The sequence below is a fragment of the Sander vitreus genome, unplaced genomic scaffold, assembly GCF_031162955.1.
Source record: "Sander vitreus isolate 19-12246 unplaced genomic scaffold, sanVit1 ctg358_0, whole genome shotgun sequence".
NCBI classification, from domain to species: Eukaryota; Metazoa; Chordata; class Actinopteri; order Perciformes; family Percidae; genus Sander; species Sander vitreus.
The window spans coordinates 47,525-70,250 of record NW_027595493.1 but is presented as its reverse complement, the minus strand read 5'-3'; the positions used below and the strand labels follow the sequence as shown (position 1 = coordinate 70,250).

At 43.7% G+C, this 22,726-nt stretch overlaps 1 protein-coding gene across 1 annotated transcript in view; it reads right to left on the bottom strand.

The window, feature by feature from the left end:
- cdc27 (cell division cycle 27) overlaps positions 1 to 21,820 on the bottom strand; it is a 30,359-nt gene extending 8,539 nt beyond the window's left edge. The window contains exons 1-14 of the mRNA XM_078245056.1: positions 21,653 to 21,820; positions 18,794 to 18,869; positions 18,551 to 18,698; positions 16,497 to 16,622; positions 14,725 to 14,822; positions 14,471 to 14,613; positions 13,829 to 14,049; positions 13,628 to 13,733; positions 9,814 to 9,923; positions 7,147 to 7,246; positions 5,959 to 6,139; positions 2,472 to 2,644; positions 2,057 to 2,209; positions 1,169 to 1,249 (exon numbers count right to left, since the gene is read on the bottom strand). Of these exons, the coding sequence (XP_078101182.1) occupies positions 1,169 to 1,249; positions 2,057 to 2,209; positions 2,472 to 2,644; positions 5,959 to 6,139; positions 7,147 to 7,246; positions 9,814 to 9,923; positions 13,628 to 13,733; positions 13,829 to 14,049; positions 14,471 to 14,613; positions 14,725 to 14,822; positions 16,497 to 16,622; positions 18,551 to 18,698; positions 18,794 to 18,869; positions 21,653 to 21,679 (1,743 nt within the window). The 5' untranslated portion in view covers positions 21,680 to 21,820. The remainder of the gene's footprint in view (positions 1 to 1,168; positions 1,250 to 2,056; positions 2,210 to 2,471; positions 2,645 to 5,958; positions 6,140 to 7,146; positions 7,247 to 9,813; positions 9,924 to 13,627; positions 13,734 to 13,828; positions 14,050 to 14,470; positions 14,614 to 14,724; positions 14,823 to 16,496; positions 16,623 to 18,550; positions 18,699 to 18,793; positions 18,870 to 21,652) is intronic.
- Positions 21,821 to 22,726: the final 906 nt, after the last annotated feature.

Here is a 22,726-nt window from a genome sequence, read left to right as displayed (position 1 = left end):
GGTTGGGCCTATTGGGTCTACACCAGAGTTTAGTGGTTGGGTCTACACCAGAGTTTAGTGGTTGGGTCTACACCAGAGTTTAGTGGTTGGGCCTATTGGGTCTACACCAGAGTTTAGTGGTTGGGTCTACACCAGAGTTTAGTGGTTGGGTCTACACCAGAGTTTAGTGGTTGGGTCTACACCAGAGTTTAGTGGTTGGGTCTACACCAGAGTTTAGTGGTTGGGTCTACACCAGAGTTTAGTGGTTGGGCCTATTGGGTCTACACCAGAGTTTAGTGGTTGGGTCTACACCAGAGTTTAGTGGTTGGGCTCTACACCAGAGTTTAGTGGTTGGGTCTACACCAGAGTTTAGTGGTTGGGTCTACACCAGAGTTTAGTGGTTGGGTCTACACCAGAGTTTAGTGGCTGGGTCTACACCAGAGTTTAGTGGTTGGGCTCTACACCAGAGTTTAGTGGTTGGATCTACACCAGAGTTTAGTGGTTGGGTCTACACCAGAGTTTAGTGGTTGGGCCTATTGGGTCTACACCAGAGTTTAGTGGTTGAGTCTACACCAGAGTTTAGTGGTTGGGTCTACACCAGAGTTTAGTGGTTGGGTCTACACCAGAGTTTAGTGGTTGGGCCTACACCAGAGTTTAGTGGTTGGGTCTACACCAGAGTTTAGTGGTTGGGTCTACACCAGAGTTTAGTGGTTGGGTCTACACCAGAGTTTAGTGGTTGGGCCTATTGGGTCTACACCAGAGTTTAGTGGTTGGGTCTACACCAGAGTTTAGTGGTTGGGTCTACACCAGAGTTTAGTGGTTGGGTCTACACCAGAGTTTAGTGGTTGGGCCTACACCAGAGTTTAGTGGTTGGGTCTACACCAGAGTTTAGTGGTTGGGTCTACACCAGAGTTTAGTGGTTGGGTCTACACCAGAGTTTAGTGGTTGGGTCTACACCAGAGTTTAGTGGTTGGGTCTACACCAGAGTTTAGTGGTTGGGTCTACACCAGAGTTTAGTGGTTGGGTCTTCACCAGAGTTTAGTCGTTCATCAATCACTATAAGACCAATGATCCAGGGTTTGGTTAAAAATGAACAAACTGCTCATGGGTGAAAGAAATCTAAAACTAACCCACAGACTAGAACGAATATGCCCATCTAACCTTAGTAACCATGGAAACTGCAGCTCACCTGGATGGCTCTCTGGAAGAACTTGATGGCGATGTCGTGCTCCCTCTGCAGACTGAAGCAGTTTCCTGCTACACACCAGGCCTGTAGACAGACATATGTATTAGAGCTACACGATACGAGGACAATATGTAATAGCGATGTTGAATATAGCAATAATGATATCATTTCAAGATAGTGTTCTCAGTTCTTCTGCGTTCAGTATTTTGGTAAAATACAACAAACTTGCTTGTTGAGTTTAAAACTTTTTTTTCAAACTTTCTTTTATTGAACAAATTGAACATTGAATTAAATATAAAAAGCAGCACTAAAAAAATAACTTACATTTTAAAGTGCAGTTTCTGCTGATATTTTCTTTCAACTAAGTCAAAAAATCTGACTTTTGCGATGTGTTTATTTTGCCTTTTTTTTTATCGTGATGACGATAAAAAAAACGATATACTGTGCAGCCCTATTGTGAATACTGACAGAATATACTGTACACTGGGACACAAATGTTAAAGCTGCTGCTGGTCTTCACAGTCTCTTTGACAAACTAAAGCTCCCGACCGCGGGATGTTTTGTAACTGGCTGGCTGCAGTGGCTTTTCTGTGTGTCAGTCTGCTGTTGTCAGGAGTTTTCAGGATGTTGTCTTTGAAGAAGAAACAAAACCTCCTTGGGCTCAGGTTGAGGTCTCAGTCAGTCGGGGTAAGAGCCCGTTTTCGGCCCGTGCAGAACCTGGACAGGTGTGGTTCTTACCTCGGGACAGTTCTTGTCTACGTCAGTCAGGTCTTTGGACAGGTGTAGTTCTTACCTCTGGACAGTTCTTGTCTACGTCGGTCAGGTCTTTGGACAGGTGTAGTGCTTACCTTTGGACAGTTCTTGTCCACGTCGGTCAGGTGTAGTGCTTACCTCGGGACAGTTCTTGTCCATGTCGGTCAGGTCTTTGGACAGGGCAGACAGGGCGACGTCTTTCTGCAGGTGCCACAGTGTGGTCGAATAAATCTCCATCCCTTCAACTCTGTACGACTCGATCCTGCGAACCTCGCTGAACAGACGCTCCGCCTGCCAACAAACATCATGACATAATTATTCACTGAACAGAAACCATCTTGAGTTACCTGTGTGTACTGGGCCGTAGTGTGTGTTACCTGTGTGTACTGGGCCGTAGTGTGTGTCACCTGTGTGTACTGGCCCGTAGTGTGTGTTACCTGTGTACTGGGCCGTAGCGTGGGTTACCTGTGTGTACTGGCTGTAGTGTGTGTTACCTGTGTGTACTGGGCCGTAGCGTGGGTTACCTGTGTGTACTGGCCGTAGTGTGTGTTACCTGTGTGTACTCGGCCAGTTCGAAGTAGGCCCTGCCGATGTGTGTGAGGACCCAGCCGGTGTTGTAGTGCTGAGGAGGGAGCGAGGTCAGGATGTTGATGGCTTCTCTGCAGTTGTACGAGCACAGCGCCTGGTAACCACGGCCCAGTTCCCGTAGCAACGCCATCACGCTGTCTGTACACACAGATATTTATAAAAGACAACATCAGTGTGATTTCCTGTCAAACTTCACATAGATAACAACTTCCTGCTATGTTTAGAGCTGCAAAGATTAAAGGATTAACTTATCAACAATGACATTATTATGTTTTTTACTTAATCACTGATGATAATAATAGCCACAATGTTGAATGAAAACAGTTCTTATTTATTTTCTTTAAAATGTAAGTATTCAAGTAAAAACAATTCAAAGACATACAAAATAGTAATTGAACTAGTTCTACTAGGAACATTGAACTCGGAGTAAAAAAAAATTCAGTTGTTCACCTCTGCTACAAAGTAAATTGTGTAGCACACACGCAAGATGAAATCATAACAATAAATAAAGGGCTATGTTCTGTAACATATTGCACGCAACCATGTCCTTATTGGAAGCAGTCCTGGAGCTTGAATAGGGTAGTGTCAGTCCAGGTAGTCCTCCTACTAGGGCTCGGCGATATGGCCTAAAAATAAAATCCCTGATTTTTTCCAAAAACCCCCTACTTAAAATCAGTCTGCAGATGACGAAGAAATTGTTCAAAACAAGTTTTAACTTTATTTTGTTTTGACTCAAACACGCACACACATGGGGCATGTATACCATTATGATTATTCATGCCAATTTTGTGGAAATATAAATTGGTTTGAGTGTTTTCCCTACCATTGTTATTTTTGGGGTGGAGGGGGCTATATATTCAACCGCAACAACAAAACGGATGGGTGAGATAAAGCTGTTTTCACACATACAGGTAATTCACTTCTCGTTCCTCGCTAAAAGTTCAAATCATTTTAACGTTATTGCGCATTAATGCGCAACCTTGTCCCTGTTTTCAACTGTTGCTGAGTAACGTACATTAACATCCCATGGTCTCTTGAATGTAGCATACTTGTGGTCAGCTCCTTCGTAGTAACTAGCGGTAAAAACAAACGTCGAAGAGGAGCTCCGTGCTACAGAGCGGCGATTGCTAGTTGTTTAAGCCGCTACAGACCTCCGTCACAGCTCGGTCGTATCAGCGGCATTTAGTAGATGTGTTGAGCCGCAACAACACATCCTCAACAATGCTCCTTCAGGTCAGCGGTAGCTGGTGGTTCAGTTATCCGAGAACAGGTGACTCTCAGCCGGGGACAGAGCACCGCGAGCTGCTGGTCATTTCGGCGGAGATTACGGATAAGTATGTAATGAAACGACTAGTTAAGAAAAGAATTAGAGTTAGTCCCTGTCGCTGCCATGTTGTTTGTGTATCTCCATGGCAAACTCGCAGGGGGAGGGCTGAGCCCGTTCGGAGCTACGGGAGCCCAGAGCGGCGTGTTGGCAGATTTAAAGGAGAAAATCGATTTTCATTTAAACAAATCAACGTTAACTACACATTCGAGTTAATTGATAAAATCGATTTATCGCCCAGCCCTACCTTCTACTTGGCTGTATAGTCCTTCTGACCGGGATTTATGCTGGGATCTGGAGTAGTTGGATGTGATCTGACGGTGTGATCGCGCTGCAGTTTGTTCACTATGGTTAGCAGTGAGCCAAACTTGTGCTAACGTTAGCATTAGGCGCTATGTAGACGGCAGTGTGCTGTTTTCGTGGTAAATAAAATGGCCTGTATATTACCGACAGGGCTTCCAGGTCAGGTGAGCAGTGCTGGGCAACGATCCTGCTGTTGGTACTCCATTCATTATGCACAAAAATGCCCAGTCCTCCTCCCCTGGTCCTGTCGGAGTTCTTGTCTCGTTCCTGCCGGTAGCTAGCTCGGCCTGCTAGCTGCCGACAACAATCCACGGAGCTCCTGGTGGTCTGGCTATGTCCTCCGGGATGTAAGGAGCCGCCTGGAAGGCTCTCGTAACGGCTGTGTTGTATCCTAGTCCTATATTGATTAGTTCAGTGTGGCTGTACTTGTATAAATATAAACCGACAGGAGAGCTTTTAATTGTTATTTGGCTGTGAATTATGTTGAATGAATTAACCCCCAATATGTTTTGGGGCATGAATGTATGAAATAATCACGGTTTAGCCTACTATGCCATGATATGATATCAAGGGCGTTGTATTGAATCAACAGCCACGTGCAATTTAGCTAGCAGGTGAAGGTGAAACTAAAAGTGTGCAAGAACTATAGACTTATACAGGCTTAAATGAACTGACAATATAAGTTATACAACTTACAGTTCTCAAGGATGCACACATGCCATCTCCGGACAGCCCGTCTCTTTTTTCCTTTCTCCCTTTTCTCCTAGTGGCACGCGTGCCCACTTGCGTTGTGAACCGCGTGTCCGCGCTCTCTAACAATCACCTGCTGATAGACGGCTTTTTGTAAATTTCTGATACCGTGGCGGACCGGCACTTGCCAATCAACATAGAGGAAACACTGCAGAGACTACCTCCAGAATGTGGGAATGGAGAGGATGGAATGGCCTGCCAGCAGTCCTGACCTCAACCCCATTGAACACTTGTGGGATCAGCTTGGGCATGCTGTTGGTGCCAGAGTGACCAACACAACCACGTTAGCTGACTTGCAACAAATGCTGGTTGAAGAATGGGATGCCATCCCCCAGCAGTGTGTGACCAGGCTGGTGACCAGCATGAGGAGGAGGTGCCAGGCTGGTGTGGCTGTGTATGGTTCTTCCACACGCTACTGAGGCTCCTGTTTGTGAAAATTTATAAATTGTTCAATAGCCAATATGTCTTGTTTCTTCAAACTTCAATCATCCAATCCACTAAACACCAAACGAGTCAATGGCAGAGCTGTTTAAGCTGTTTGGCATTGGCAGAGAAGATTTGGCAAATATTTCATGGGCGCAACCCACATACTCAGCGCTGCTGCTCGTCCCACAAATGCATGTTCCTTACAAATGGGGCACTATTTGAAAGGGAACTAAACAGGCTTTTCAAGATTTATTGCCAAAAATAACTGTTACCACAGAGAAATAATCTACCAAACACAAATTTCCTTACTTTTTGTGCTAAATTTATTTAGATAATCCATTAATCAGTTTGAGTCATGTTTTATAATAAAAAAGTGAAACTTGTGTGATGTCAGCTTGTTAAATGTGAATATCTTCTAGTTTCTTTTCTCCTCTGTGACAGTAAACTGAATATCTTTGAGTTTGAGAAACACTGATCCACCTTTCTTTTCTTTTTTTTAACCATTTTCTGACATTTTAGAGAGCAAACAACTCATCCATTCATCCAGATAATAATCCACAGATCGGTAGTTGCAGCTCTGGTTCTGACTACAGAAGCTGAAAACGTTTGGGCTGACACTCAGTAGTTAGTAGTGTTAGTAATAGATTACCTGCAGCAGCCCTCTGGTACTGGGGGATCTTGGTGTCTGGTAGACTCAGACTGGGATCCAGTCTCAGGATGTCCAGACTCTCGTTGAGGTTGCTGCTATTTGACGTCTTTGCTGATTTACATTTAGTTTTTCTGTTGGGGATCTTCGTAGGGAACTTCATCTTTAACTTCTTGCTGTTCTCCTGCACAGACAGAGACCGACGTTAGTAGGCAGCAGTTCTTTAGTTTACTAGTATTAGTTAAGGCAGTACAGTATGGTAGTACTAACGTAACTGTGTCCCTGTTGGGACACATTCAGTATGACCCAGTACCGGGCTGTTTGCGGTTCTTTTCCTGGGGTGACCGCCCCCGTAGTGCAAACAGAATTACTGTTACACACATCTAAGAATCTACTTGTGAGTTTTCATACATGTACCTGAACATTTCTGTGTGTAATTAGTGTCTGAAAGGGAGTTTGCTGAGAGAAAGCAGTAAGAAGGCTTGGGTATAGCTTTACATTCAGAGCTTTTCCTGCATCATCGGGAGTTGTTGAAGCATTAGAACAGAAGTACGGCGCCGGATGTGTTGACAGCAATGATGTTTATTTGGACGACTTGTTAATACGGTAAATACCACGAAAACCCAGGAGCAGGTTCATGGTCGTCATGGTGTTCCTGGCACGAGAGCCAGAAAATGCGTCAACCCGGCTTTCGTTTCCAGCTCGAAGGCTCTGCAAGTTGTCGCGGCATGTGGTCGTGCACCTCTGAATTTTTATAAGCAAAGCAGCTTTGCCTCTACAAACATCCGTTCGTTTCTTCATGTACAGTCCACAGACACATTTAAATGGCCTTAAAATCACACACTGGAAAAAACATGAGACATCTCTTTGTCACAGCTAAAAATGAAAAGAGTGTTGAGAGACAATCAGAATTTTTTACTTGGAGATAAAAGACAGTCGGCGGGCACAGGGGCTAACGCCCCACTGTAAGCTTCCTTTAGCCCGATCTTGTAAAGACAAAGCTAAAACGTGTAAAATATTTGTTAGAAAGTAAGAAATTACTTTAGTTTGACACCTTTAAGTAACTGAAAACATTACATTGTTTATATTTAAACATTATCCTGAAAGTCTTACTGCTGTAGAGCTGGCCCCTACAGTAGTAATACTATAGTAATATACAGTATTACTGTAGTAATGTAGTAATAGGGTTACCTTGGCAGTAGAGCTGGCACTAGTGAACAGTCTGGAGCTTCTTCTGGGCTGAACATTTGGAGGACCAGACATACTAGGACTGAGGACCTGAGGGGAGCCACTGAGAGACAGACAGACAGGTCATCAGACAGAAAGCATCACATTTAATAATAAACTGTAAATAAAACTAGGCGACTGCTGTGTGTAGGATTAATGAATAAACAGACCCAAACAGAAATTCTGCAGTATTGTGCGTCCACAGGTTGTGCTAATGAGGCATCACACTTGGCCCAGTTAAACAGCCCGAGCACGTTCACCCCAGAGTCCGTTCATTTGACTGGTGTGATCTCTCAGACTGTCCGGTAGGACTGTATGGTACGCATCAGTGTATCGCTAAACGTGCCCGGGTCTGGTTCTTACCATGCAGATTAACGGCGAGTCCAGCATCATAATGACCTAAGCGTGCTGTGGCCTGAATGTTTAATTGCAGTGTGAGTGCATGCTAGCTGGGTGCTCGGCGCATTTAGAGGCGACTGGTCCAAGTGTGAGTACGCCCTTATTTTAATGTGATATTTTGTAAGTAGAATCTGAATCTGCAACGTAACCAGTAACATTTCTCTGTAACGTAAATGTAGAAGTATGTTTTCCTCAGTCAGTAGTACACAGTGGGGTCCTTCTGTAAGATACAGGTGCTGGTCATATAATTAGAATATCATGAAAAAGTTGATTTATTTACGTAATTCCATTCAAAAAGTGAAACTTGTATAATGTATACATTCATTCCACACAGACTGATATATTTCAAGTGTTTATTTCTTTTACTTTTGATGATTAGAACTGACAACTAATGAAAACCCCAAATTCAGTATCTCAGAAAAGAAGACACCTGGTACCACTCTACTCAGCTAATTAACTCAAAACACCTGCAAAGGCCTTTAAATGGTCTCTCAGTCTAGTTCTGTAGGCTACACAATCATGGGGAAGACTGCTGACTGGACAGCTGTCCAAAAGACAACCATTGGCACCTTGCACAAGGAGGGCAAGACACAAAAGGTCATTGCTAAAGAGGCTGGCTGTTCACAGAGCTCTGTGTCCAAGCACATTAATAGAGAGGCGAAGGGAAGGAAAAGATGTGGTAGAAAAAAGTGTACAAGCAATAGGGATAACCGCCCCCTGGAGAGGATGGTGAAACTAAACCCATTCAGAAATGTGGGGGGGATTCACAAAGAGTGGACTGCAGCTGGAGTCAGTGCTTCAAGAACCACCACGCACAGACGTATGCAAGACATGGGTTTCAGCTGTCGCATTCCTTGTGTCAAGCCACTCCTGAACAAGACACAGCGTCAGAAGTGTCTCGCCAGGGCTAAAGACAAAAAGGACTGGACTGCTGCTGAGTGGTCCAAAGTTATGTTCTCTGATGAAAGTACATTTTACATTTCCTTTGGAAATCAAGGTCCCAGAGTCTGGAGGAAGAGCGGAGAAGCACAGAATCCACGTTGCTTGAAGTCCAGTGTAAAGTTTCCACAGTCAGTGATGGTTTGGGTGCCATGTCATCTGCTGGTGTTGGTCCACTGTGTTTTCTGAGGTCAAGGGTCAACGCAGCCGTCTACCAGGAAGTTTTAGAGTACTTCATGCTTCCTGCTGCTGACCAACTTTATGGAGATGCAGATTTCATTTTCCAACAGGACTTGGCACCTGCACACAGTGCCAAAACTACCAGTACCTGGTTTAAGGACCATGGTATCCCTGTTCTTAATTGGCCAGCAAACTCTCCTGACCTTAACCCCATAGAAAATCTATGGGGTATTGTGAAGAGGATGATGCGATGCTCCAGACCCAACAATGCAGAAGAGCTGAAGGCCACTATCAGAGCAACCTGGGCCATGCTGCAGTAATTCAGGCAAAAGGAGCCCCAACTAAGTACTAAGAGTGCTGTACATGCTCATACTTTTCATGTTCATACTTTTCAGTTGGCCAACATTTCTAAAAAAAAAAATCCTTTTTTGTATTGGTCTTAAGTAATATAATTTTCAGAGATACTGGATTTGGGATTTTCATTAGTTGTCAGGTCTAATCATCAAAATTAAAAGAAATAAACACTTGAAATATATCAGTCTGAGTGTGATGAATGAATATAATATACAAGTTTCACGTTTTGAATGGAATTACTGAAATAAATCAACTTTTTCATGATATTCTAATTATATGACCAGCACCTGTATTTCGGGGTACAATGGTTCTGGAGAAAGCTGTGAGGCGAGCAGTCAACACAAACCTTTTGCTTTACTCTCCACACAGGCGGCACTTTCAGGACCATATTTTCAGGATCGCCATTCTAGGACCCTAACTAGAAAGCGAGTGGGATTCATAATAACGCGACAGGAACGCATTTCCAACAAGAATGGAAGAAGAGCACGTCAAGCCAAAAGTGTGAGAAACACTAGCTACTGACTGTGGATAACGTTATTTTTATTTGTGTAACCCTTACTGTGAAAACTGTCTTGAAATGGACAGTGAAGTTAGCTGTGAGTTAACTAACTTTAAAAGGGTTAAAGTTACAATTATCATTAGCTTATGATAGCTTGCAACATAACGTTTTTGCTATATTTGGTAAGCCCAACTACAACTTAGAAGTAATGACACATTCACCTGGAGGGTGGGAGGTCTGGGATTGGTTGCTATAGTTACCTGGTGTGAGCGGCGGAGGTCTGTGATTGGTTGAAGGGGATGGGGAGAACATCTCTGCTGTTTCCACTCTGACTGAAGACAGACTTTGACTGACTGATTCTGGACACAGACTGCCAGACAGACAGATATATGGACAGACAGTCAGGTGGGACAGACAGACAGAGGAGACAAAGTGACAGATTACTAACAGGAAGTATAAAAAGGACACTGCCCCTTTTTATTGTGTCCGCACCTCAAGAACTAGGAACCATTGTAGTTCTAGAACTAGGAACCATTAGGTGCTTTCCGACCGGATAGTACTTGTACTTTTTAGAGGAAAAGTACACTTCTAAGCAGTTCTAAGAACTACTCTCCCCCAAAATCTTTTTTTCCGTTTGCATTCCCACTGGCCAAGTGGCCATAGGGACTGGTAGGAGGGGTAAGGGAGGGACGCAAGCACGGCAACGGTCTTTATAGCATCGTCACTAGACCTCAGTGCCACATACAACAACAACAAATGATGTACTAGAACTAGGAACCATTGTAGTTCTAGAACTAGCGATGCATCGATTGATCACCCACCGATTATTAACATTAAAAATATGCGATTGGGAGATCTACAATAATGCTTTTGTATGTATTTTGTTTGTAGATTAATGCACATAATGTGGAACTAAAGTAAAGCCTAACTAAAGTTCCACTATTTCTTCTGCGATCTGCGAACGAATGTGTTAAGCTGGGTATGTAACCAAACACAGGAAAGCCACAGTGAAAACTGGATGCTTTACAAAATAAAACACATTTCAAAATAAATCACCCAGGTTTATGGTGATTTGGGCTGTCTTGACTTCTCAGCTGTGTGTAAATCGAAACAGGCGATCAGGCACACGGAGAGAGACACCCATGATGAAAAGAAATGTGCTCTGTAGAGTGGAGAGGAGCAGGATAGCTTTGTGAGCACGTCTGGCGTGACCAGCAGGGAGCGTGGTGTGTCATAGCGTCCCTCTGCCTCTGATTGGCTTACCCTGGTATTCTTACCCTAACTCTAACCAATCCAACCAACGAAGGCAAGGAGTACTCGCCAATTTACCTTCTCTGTTGCTGATGTTCATAAAGCCCTGAAACAATTGAATCCTCGAAAACCTGCGGGCCCCGAATACTTAGAACCTTTCTTCTTGAAATTAGCTGCAGATATCCTAGCTGAACCTTTGACTCATCTTTTTAATCTTTCACTGGTCACAAACAAAATTCCCAAGGTATGGAAGTCTGCTTATGTTTTACCACTTTTGAAAGGAGGTGACCCAACCTTGCCTAATAATTACAGACCCATTTCCAAACTGTTAGCATTGGCCAAAGTGTTGGAATCCTTGGTTAGTAATCAAGTGAAAGAGTACTTAAATGCTCAGTCCATTTTATCCAAGCATCAATCTGGTTTCAGGAAAAAACACAGCACTACCACTACTGCCATAAAAGTAATTAATGATATAGTCAAAGCACTTGATGATAAGAAACAATGTGTGTCTCTGTTCATTGATTTGTCCAAAGCATTTTACACTATTGACCATAGCATACTAGTTCAGAGATTGATCAGTATAGGTATGTCTAAGCACTCTGTGGGCTGGTTTATCAACTACCATGCTGATAGGACTCAAGCTATGCAAGTTGAAGGCCTAACGTCAAAATATGTATCAATCTGTAAAGGGGTTCCCCAGGGCTCCATTCTGGGGCCACTTTTATTCACTATTTATATCAACTGTCTGGGGGGAAATGTCAAACATGCATTTTTCCATTTTTATGCAGATGACACTGTTGTGCAGCTACCATTAAGAAGGCGTATGAATGCTTGCAAACAGCTTTATCAATTAAAGCTTGTGCTTAATGCTGAGAAGACCAAAGTAATGGTCTTTTCAAACTCAAGGAAAAAAAATGTTAGACCTGAATATTGTTATTGATCAGGGTAAAACAATTGAGGTTGTTTCATCTTATAAATATTTAGGATTTTTATTTGATGATCACCTTTCTTTTAAGCTTCATATACAGAACCTAGTAAAAAAGTTGAAATTGAAGCTAGGTTTTTTCTTTAGGAACAAATCTTGTTTTACTTTTTCTGCCAGATAAAGGCTAGTTGATGCCACATTTCTCTCTATTATTGATTATGGTGATCTGTTGTACATGAATGCCCCATCAGTGTCTTCAGATGTTGGATGCTGTGTATCATGAAGCTTTAAGGTTCATTTCAAATTGCAGACCCCTCACTCATGTACACTGTATACTTTACTCCACAGTAAATTTGCCCTCTCTGTCAAATCACCGGTTTACTCACCTTTATATGTTCATATACAAAAGGCATTTTAGGCAGGCTCCCATGTTACATATCTGAATTTCTTTCTTTTACACAGAGTACTTATGGTTTACGGTCCCAGAACACTATTTCATTGAATGTACCTCAAGCCCGGACAGAGTTGTTTAAAAAGGCTTTCATTCCTTCTACTTGGAATGACCTACAGAAAACACTCAGACTACAGTGTCTAATTTCCTTAAATTATTTTAACGGTTATGTTAAAACCATAGAACATCCACTCGTGCAAATGTTTTAACTAATGGTACTTTTATTTAATTGAAATGCACTTGAGATGTCTTTGCCTCTTTTGTGATTGTAAATTGTTTTTATATGTAACAAACTTGTTCTGCTATCTTGGCCAGGTATCTCTAGAAAAAGAGATTTTATATCTCAATGAGACTAACCTGGTAAAATAAAGGTTAAATAAAAAAATAAAAATTTCTGAGGACTATGGTTAACTGCTCCTCAGATCTCTGCAGGGTAAATCCAGACAGCTAGCTAGACTATCTGTCCAACCTGAGTTTTCTCTCACACGACTATTTTGCCAGCCTGGACTCTGGTCCATTTCATTTGTACAGAGAGTCTGGACACTCTCCATTGACAAGTGTTAACTTCCTTGAAGGCGGGTTCTCTGTTGAAGTTTAAAACTATTGGATCTGCCCAGAGCCTATCTGGATCTGCCATAACCAATTACTAACGTTTGGTCGTGACGTCGGCTTAGCGCTAATCGCTAGCGTTAGCCAACTCCTTCAGCACTAACGGAGCGAGCTGGAAAATCAAACTGTTACCGAACCCCATGTGGAGGAGGGCCAAAACATCATGGCCACCAACACAACTTAGCAAAGATTCTTGCTCGGGCTTTAACTTCTGGATATTCTGCAGCGTTGCCACAACGGACCGAATGGCTTAGCTTGCATCTTTCTCCGCCGCCATTACGGAACTACAACTCAAACTAGCACACAACCTCAACGTCATCGTTCTCAGCCACTCCCTCTGTTCGCTGATTGGACCGCCAAAGATTTGGCTGGAGAAAACCCAAGAACATACAGCAAACGGAGTACTGAAGGAAAATGAAAATTGAGCAGAAGTACATAGGAGGGCGGAGCCAGGCTACTATTTTGCAGCTGCTCTGTGTGGAGTTTAGCATCGCACAAGTAGATTCTGACTGGTTCAAAGAAATGCCATTAAACCAGATTACGCTTTCCTCCCATCCCCGAATGCTATGTGGAGTAGCCAGACCCTCCTTCCGCATGCTTTGGAGGAGGGTCTGGCAAAGCGAGACTGGTCACACTGTGGCGAGAGCAAATGATATGGCAGAAAACGAGATATATTTTTATAATGCACCAGGTTAATGTTTACATTAAGAACTGATAAAACTGAAAAAGGTTGTTTAAAGGACTTTTTACTTCTGCACCCATGGTGAAAAGACAGATATTAAAAGATCCATTTCTGGATTTTATTCATCTATATAAAGAAGTGTCAATGTGTGTGTACCTTCTTGCTGGGAGCTGTAGATTGTGTTTCCATGGTAGCTGAATAGTTCTGTAGATATGTGGGGTCTCCAGGGCTGGGCTCCAGGGGCAGGGGCAGGATCCCAAAACTACACACACACACACACACACACACACACACACACGTTCTGTAAAAGTGAACTTCATGTGAGCGCATCCGTCCAGCTGTTGTTAAATAACTCACCTGGGCGTCAGCGGGCTGAGGGCTGTAGGGCCTCCCAGTAAACTCCGCCCACTCTTGGGCTTGTTCTGTTTAGCCAATAAGGAGCCAGCTGACGCCATGGAAACCGTGTTACCCAACAGGGAGCCGGTCTCCGGGGAGATGAGGGAGGAGTCGATGTAGGACACCGACAAATCAGATGTCAGCTTTCCATTAGACGATTCTAGATTTAAACGATTCAACTCCTGCAGACAAAAATATATTTCAGTACTGTTAACTGTGTTGTAAGTTAAGATTCAATATGATATCTCCACCGACACTGAAACCACACGGCAAAACATCAAGAAAGGTAAAGACAGTATATGGAACTTAAAATTCTTTGTTTTTTAATCCTTATCTGCAAATACACAAACAAGTTGTACAAGTCAAACGGACGATTTCTTAAACCAGTTTGTATCTGTGAATGGAAAAGGGATCTGCTTTTTACACACAGAGTTGAAGACTAACTTTATGTCTGTCTATGAAGGAAAATGTCTGTTCACACAAATATGAGACATCTCCCCATAAGAATATGTTTATATACATTAACATGAGTACCACCATCTAGTAATCTGATTACCGTTCCCTTTGTTCAGAGAGTATTAGAAGTGCGTCTGTGTTACATACCAATGTGTCCTGGGGCGTCTCCATGAGGGCGGTGTCTAGACGGTGGGAGGGGTTCTGGGCGGGGCTAATAGGTGGAGGGGGCGGGGCTAAAGAGTTCTGTAGAGACGACAACCTAAAGACCTGATCTGGATCTGGTTTCTCTCCTGAAACACACAGTGTGGTTAGTTAGAGCGTATGTGTGTGTGTGTGTGTGTGTGTGTGTGTCTGTCTGTGTGTGTGTGTCTGTGTGTCTGTGTGTCTGTGTGTGTTACTACCTAGGTGACACAGGTTCTGGAAAGGCGACCAGAGGAACGGGTTGAGAGTTAAACTTCTCTGAAAACACTCGGCACCTTTAGCAACACGATCTGTCTTGCTGCTCAGAGAGAGAGACAGACAGACGGACAGGTTTTCAGACAAACAGACAGGGAAGGAGAGACAGGTCATTAATCAGTGGGTCTAACATTAATAACACCAGTAACAGCAGGTTTGGGATAAAATGGATTATCCAGTAAAAATCAAGGGGGTGAGACTCTCTCCACAACGCGTAGCTCCTATGGAGCCATTTTGTTCCATCACCCCCCTGTTAGCATCCCATTGACTGCCATTCATTTTGACGTCACTTTGACCGAGAATACCTTTACATCTGAAGCGTTTAAAGACTCTATTTGTCCGTTGTTTATTTCTAAAGAAACACGACAATGTATAAAAGGCTCCATTACCTTGTAGCTCACGTTATGGCTCCGTAGCAGACGTTTTTATAACAATAGGCTAACGATTGGGTCATAACCACGAGACTTCCTGTCTCATAGTAGAGGAGTTACCGTATAGTACAGGAGAAGCTCTCAGGCAGTTTGGACTTCCATTAGCTGTTTAAGTGTAATTACTAATGTTAACTATCATTTTAGTGATCAATAATTAGCCTGTGTCTATGTTATCTCCTTACATATACCTACACTCTCCGTCTCTGCTAGATTGGGAATGATTGAGATTTCTCTTGGCACAGCTACCAGAAGACTTCCAACTTTCAGACAGGTTGCTCACGTCACATCTACGTCTTCAAGCTCAGTTGGAGGCTGCTCAGTAACGCTCAGCCATCACCGGGAAAGAGCTTCTAATGTCCTTCACTGGTCTCCGTCCAGAGACACGGGATCTGGTGGTCCAGTTTATATACTGTCTATGGTAAAAATGGATCTCTCTTTCAAATAGCCAAGTAAACATGGCATATTCAGATTACTACAATATAAACACAAGGAGGAAACACACTTGTTACCAATTATTAAAATAAAACGCTTTTACTTTAAATATCTGATATTTTCTTGATCAGTATGTCTTATCCTCTTCATAACAACGCAGGAAAAGTTAGCTATGTCGCATGATTTAAGAACTAAAACATATACATGTATACCACAGGTGTTTTTGCTGGGGCCAGTAAAACACTGATCTATGGGAAAACTGAGGCTAGAGGGAACCATCTCTTTCATATCCAAGCTAAATTTAATTCTAACACCAGGCCTGTTCCCACCTGGTATTACAGTCTGATCTGAGTGATCCAATCCCAAGTGGACAGCTCTAGGTACAGTACATGTGTTTTCAACGGTCTGTACAATGTGTCTCTGTGAGTCCTACACTAATGTCCTACATTGGTGAATTTGGGGATGTTTTATGAAACTAAAAATAACGTTATTTTCAAGGCAACAGCGCTGCCAAGAGATGGACACAGCCAGGGATATAGGAGCAGGCAGCACATAGGAGAACACACACACACACACACACACACACACAATAAGAACATCCAAAACACACGATTCACTTCTGTGACATGAGAAAGACTTTGAATGAGTAGGGTGGCCTACGTATATGCACTGACAGTTGAGTAGGCTTTAATGTGGACACAGGACACGTTCCCCTTCTCACTGCTATTAGAATATGGTCACATGGGGCTCAAACGATGACTGATGTCAATGCGTCTGGATAGTGTTTTCAACAGTACTTTGAGCTGTCCACTTGTGATCTGATCACTCAGGTGAAAACACGGTCAGACGTTTACCAGTAAATGTGTCCCAGTAATGAGAGGGTGAAGGAGGCAGAGTCTCCAAACTCTGTGATGATGTCATCCTGACTCTTCTGTTTGTTCAGCACTCCACCAATCAGAACCTGCTCTCCTTCAGCCAGCCTGACAGACAGGTGGAGAGACAGACAGGTGGAGAGACAGAGAGGTGGAGAGAGAGACAGACAGATGAAGTCACTTCTGTTGTTTCATATCATATTAAACAGAAAATAAAATGTGTGTCTGTCTGTGTCTCTCTGTGTGTGTGTGCCTCTGTGTGTGTCTGCGTCTCTGTGTGTGTGTTTGTGTCTGTGTCTCTGTGCCTGTGTGTGTCTCTCTGTGTGTGTGTGTGTGTCTGTGTGTGTCTCTCTGTGTGTGTGTGTGTGTGTGTGTGTGTGTGTGGGGGAGGTGTAGGATGTAAAAAGTAAAAACTAAAAACTAGTCAAAAGGTTTATGAACTATTTATTGAAAACAGTGACTAGGCATCATAACATTAACAGATCATTTCAAAATAAATAACTATTTACATATTAACAGGGCTTAAAGTGAAAAAAAATCCTGAGCCTGAAACCTTTTTTTGAACATTCCTACAATGAATCATTGTGGAAAAAAAAACTTTCTAGATGTGTTGTTACTTTGGCCAGGTCATCATCAAAAAAGAGAATTAGTACATTCATGATTGTGTCCATGTTGATATTAGTTGCTTCACGTACATTTATTAAAAACGTTGCATTGTATAGCTTTTCATATAGCTAGACGTCTAGACTCTGGGACAAGGCTGTGATGTTTAAATAACTGCCATGCTGATTCCAAACAGACAGCTTTGTCAAGGCAGTTTGGGCTTCAGATAGCTTTTACACAGTGGCCATTGTTAATACAAATCATGTTCCTCTATGAACCTGCACACGTCGTATTGTTTATATCACAAACACGGTGGGTCAGTGAAGGAGCAGTCACAGCGGTAGCCGTCGTTGCCGGGGTAACGTACTCATATGACAGAGGGCACGGACCAAAGCTTTGTGACTAGCATCTTATGACTAGGAGCCCTGTCTCACCGCTGCCGCCGTACAGCGTCTTCCTTCAACATGCGCTGCAGAAGCCCCCGGCTCCCTCAGTCTGAGGCACCGTGCTGAACAGCTTCCCGTCTCCTCTTGTCCTCTATTCATGCCCAGCGCCATTTGTTTGAACTCCTTTCTCAACTAAAGCTGGATCTACATGCTCCAAGTTTAACAAACTTGGCCTTCATTTCTTTTAGCCGTGTTACCATGGAGACCACACCGCACTCTCGCTTTTCGGCAAAGAACCGCCCTACTTTGCATCTGATTGGCTAGAACTCGTTTTTGGTAGGTGGAAGTTTGATGAGGCCCGAGTACTTCAGCCCTGCGTTAGTTAGAGCTGCGTTCCTCTCATATGATTGGTAGGTGAAATCAATAGACTCGAAAATAAAAAACAGCATGAAAGTTCCCAATTTTTTATTTTTTCCTCACAACCGCACGCCGGACAACCGGCACAGTGCCGGAATACTTTAAGCCCTGTATATCTTAAGATTTCTGTCATTCAAACAACTCTGAGTTGTAGTTTAAAACTGTTACAGCCAACTTAATAAAATGTCTGGTTTTATTCAGGCACGGAGAACGGGAACTAAAGGCTCAGTTAGCAACCATTAGCTAAGCTCTGGTTAGCTCCATTATCAAGATATGGAGCGGAGGAGCCTGCCGCAGACAGGGGTAACGACCAGACTCTGAGAGGAGGGGTAACTAGTGGCATTTCTACGGTTTGTTAATACAGTTAATCCCACGGCAAGACCACCAGCAGCATGCTACTAGTCTAAAGTGACGCACTGACGCTGTCATGTACGCGGAGGAAGGGCTGGAGGCCGCTGGTCTGTGTGCGCTGTAAAAAATACATTGTTGATTGGGAACAAATGAAATTCAGATTTTATCTACCTGGGCGGTGCGCCCAGGTACAACCTACAGTATGTATGGGAAACACTGCTGTGTGTGTGTGTGTGTGTGTGTGTGTGTGAGAGTCTGTGTGCGTGTGTGTGTTCTTACTTGCTGAGTTCGACGCAGCATTTTGCCAGCAGGAATCTAACCTGCGGTGTGGAGCAGCTGTGAGCCTTCAGCAGCCGGTACGCTTTATACGGCTTCCCAGAGCGGTAGTAACATGTCGCCAACAGGTAGAGGGCGTCCTCCGACCTCACTGACAGACAGACAGACAGACAGGTGTTCAGACAGACAGGTGTTCAGACAGACAGGTTAGACAGACAGACAGTTGTTCAGACAGACAGGTGTTACCTTCAGCATAGAGTCTCTCAGCGAGGAAAACGGCGTCCAGGAAGGCGTAGTGGTTCAGAGCCTGCCACACTGCAGCCTGAACACAGAGAGGGAGACAGCTTTATTATCAGACAGAGACAGACCTTATTCTGAATATCCAAACAGAACATACTGTTTCTAGGAGTCGTATGAACTCAGATTAACACATATTAGTGTCAGAGGTAAACGGGCCAATCAGATGAGTTTCTACAGTCAGTCAGGATGTTTATTTACAGTAACACACTGTGTACTACAGCTGCAAAGATTAATCAATTCAATTCCTCTATTCTGATAATCCATGAATCAGTTTGAGTCATTTCTTATGATAAATCAGGTTAACTAGTGTGATGTCAGCTTGTTAAATATGAATATGTTCTAGTGTATTCTCTCCTCTGAGACAGGACACTGAGTTGTGGACAGAACAAGACATTTAAGGACGTTATGAAATACTGCTAACACTGATGTAACAGGCTAAACTCTGGAACACAGAAATAACAGCAGCCTGAATGAGTTCATCATAGTTTTCACATGACCTTAGAGCTCTCTGGGAAGGCCCACCTGGAAACCAAACTGCCCCCCCTCTGTCTGCTAACGAGGGTTAGGGTTACCATGACGACAAACTGTCTGATCAGCTTTACCAAACTGGAGATTAATGTCAGATAGCTGTTGTTCATAAAGAGAGGCCTAACCCTAGCCTGGGCTGTTTCTACAGAATCACATCTCACAACCAACTCCCTGAGAGGACGCCCTGCACTATCAGACAGACAGACACAAAGAGAGAGAGAGACAGACACACACACACACACACACACACACACACACACAATTGCCTGGTCCAGCTAACCATCTCTCCATTTCCATTCCCCAGACAGTGAGTCAGCTGCTCAGTTAGACAGGTATCAGCAGTGAGACAGGTAACAGTGTATCCTGCTCTGTGAGACAGGTAACAACAGTGAGACAGGTAACAGCAGTGTATCCTGCTCTGTGAGACAGGTAACAACAGTGAGACAGGTAACAGCAGTGAGACAGGTAACCGCAGTGTATCCTGCTCTGTGAGACAGGTAACAACAGTGAGACAGGTAACCGCAGTGTATCCTGCTCTATAAGACAGGTAACAACAGTGAGACAGGTAACCGCAGTGTATCCTGCTCTGTGAGACAAGTAACAACAGTGAGACAGGTAACAGCAGTGTATCCTGCTCTGTGAGACAGGTAACAACAGTGAGACAGGTAACAGCAGTGTATCCTGCTCTGTGAGACAGGTAACAACAGTGAGACAGGTAACAGCAGTGAGACAGGTAACAGCAGTGTATCCTGCTCTGTGAGACAGGTAACAACAGTGAGACAGGTAACCGCAGTGTATCCTGCTCTGTGAGACAAGTAACAACAGTGAGACAGGTAACAGCAGTGTATCCTGCTCTGTGAGACAAGTAACAACAGTGAGACAGGTAACAGCAGTGTATCCTGCTCTGTGAGACAGGTAACAACAGTGAGACAGGTAACAGCAGTGTATCCTGCTCTGTGAGACAGGTAACAGCAGTGAGACAGGTAACCGCAGTGTATCCTGCTCTGTGAGACAGGTAACAACAGTGAGACAGGTAACCGCAGTGTATCCTGCTCTATAAGACAGGTAACAACAGTGAGACAGGTAACAGCAGTGTATCCTGCTCTGTGAGACAAGTAACAACAGTGAGACAGGTAACAGCAGTGTATCCTGCTCTGTGAGACAGGTAACAGCAGTGTATCCTGCTCTGTGAGACAGGTAACAACAGTGAGACAGGTAACAGCAGTGTATCCTGATCTGTGATTGGATAGAACAGAGATTCTGTTGATCTTCTCTGTAATAAAAACACAAACTGCTGCATGAACCAACAGACAGTTCATTTCTGTTGATGATGTCACAAATGTAGCGATGATGTCACTTTGGTCCAGCAGATATTTTACTGACGTCACTGCAGTCTGTTTTAACTGTGTTTAATCTGACATGGCAGCTAACAGCTGATGGCTAACACTCTTCATGTTACCGGCAGCTAGCTGCTGTTAGCTAGCATGCTAGCAACGAGAGGCTAAAACCAGAGAGAGTGCTGCGGCTGCTCTGCAGTCAGACACTTTGATTTAATTCTCTTCTAACCCGTTTATGTTGACTTCTAACCTTTAGAGGTAACTTCTGCTGACTGAAGCCTCTCAGCTAAACGTTAGCTCCACTGTTAGCATCTCAGCATTAGCGATGCTAATAATACAAAACTCCATTTGAGATCTGGCTGATTATTATTATTATCAGCAGAAAAACACAACTCTTTTAAAGACCTTTAACCAACCAACACGGCCCGCTGATGTATTCTTTACACACTGTTTGTTCGGGTAGAATATAAACTTTAATAACAGTTTGCTGTGGAGCTAACACTTCGACCCACAGGCCAAGTTAATGTTTTTAACGTCGTATTACCTAACCTAAACACAGGTTGGGTATTCAGTCTAAGCCGAAGCGACGAGAAACATAAAGCAAATCACCAAATATCACATCAATTATTCCATTTAGTTTATTTCGTAACGAAACCACCGGAAATCTAAAAACTGATACGACCTCAAGTATCTGAACTAGCATAGTGTGAAAGTCTTGAACCAAACGGCTCTAATATTGTGTTGAACCAAAGCGCCCCTGGCAGACCAAACCTCCCTGTAATTATCGGGGTTTTTAATAAAAACGTCCCGTGCAGCTAGCGGCGGGCTGCGGGGGCCTGTGGCGGAGAGAAGGCTCTCACACCGCGGACTGGACCGGCCACTGAGGCCGCCGGAACACGCTTCATAAACACATGACAACGAAGTGAAGATGTGTTTGTACCTGGACAGGTTCCTGCAGCACCGTCATTCCGCTTCCAGACTCCGTATATCTGTTCTTGTCGTCTGTTTTCCCTCTTTTCTGTCGGCTCTTTCTTTACTTCAATCTCCAGGAGGAGCTGCGGCCGAAGATTTGAACACACCGACCGTTAGCAGCCGAGCACAGCCGAAGAATACCGAGCAGGGTGGAGGGCCGGGGGCGGAGATGACCGACAGTTAGCAGCCGAGCACAGCCGAAGAATACCGAGCAGGGTGGAAGGCCGGGGGCGGAGATGACAGACAGTTAGCAGCCGAGCACAGCCGAAGAATACCGAGCAGGGTGGAAGGCCGGGGGCGAAGATGACCGACAGTTAGCAGCCGAACACAGCCGAAGAATATCGAGGAATGATTGTGGCACATCTATAAGTGTTGCATTAGCGCCATCTACTGGAGAGAGCTGGATCTTCTACTGGAGAAAGCTGATCTACTGGAGAGAGATGGAGCTTCTACTTGACACACACAAGTAGCCTAGTACATGTAATAGTTATGTAACTCTTATCAAACTTGAGTGTGACATCATTAAGGTTAGCAGAAAGACCTCTGCTCTCTGTGGAAGAAACAGAAAAATCTAAACTCAACTCAACCGTGCACTGTTTCTGTAAATGTGTAGTTATTCCGCCAGGCCGGTGCTATTATGTTCCTTCATTCATCTGAACCCACACCGATTATCTAACTCTTGTTGGCATGTTGATGTGTTGCTGTTGTGACTCTTGTACTTTATTTATTATATTATGGGATAGACTGTAAAAATGAATTGCCCCTCTGGATTAATAAAGTTTTCTGATTCTGAATCTGAAAGGAGGTTTACAAATACATTTCAATTGAATTACAAATGATGAAATACGAGTGATAAAATAGTGGCATAGACACAGATACACATTTACAGATAGGAAACACTGAGTTATTCCAGTCCCTCCAGGATTTCATTTACAGATACGAAACACTGAGGCCCTCATGTACGTACATTTGTGAATGTAGCGTTATCAGCGCCATGGCCAACCCACAGAAAGCGCACGCTGTGATACTTCAGCTTACGTCA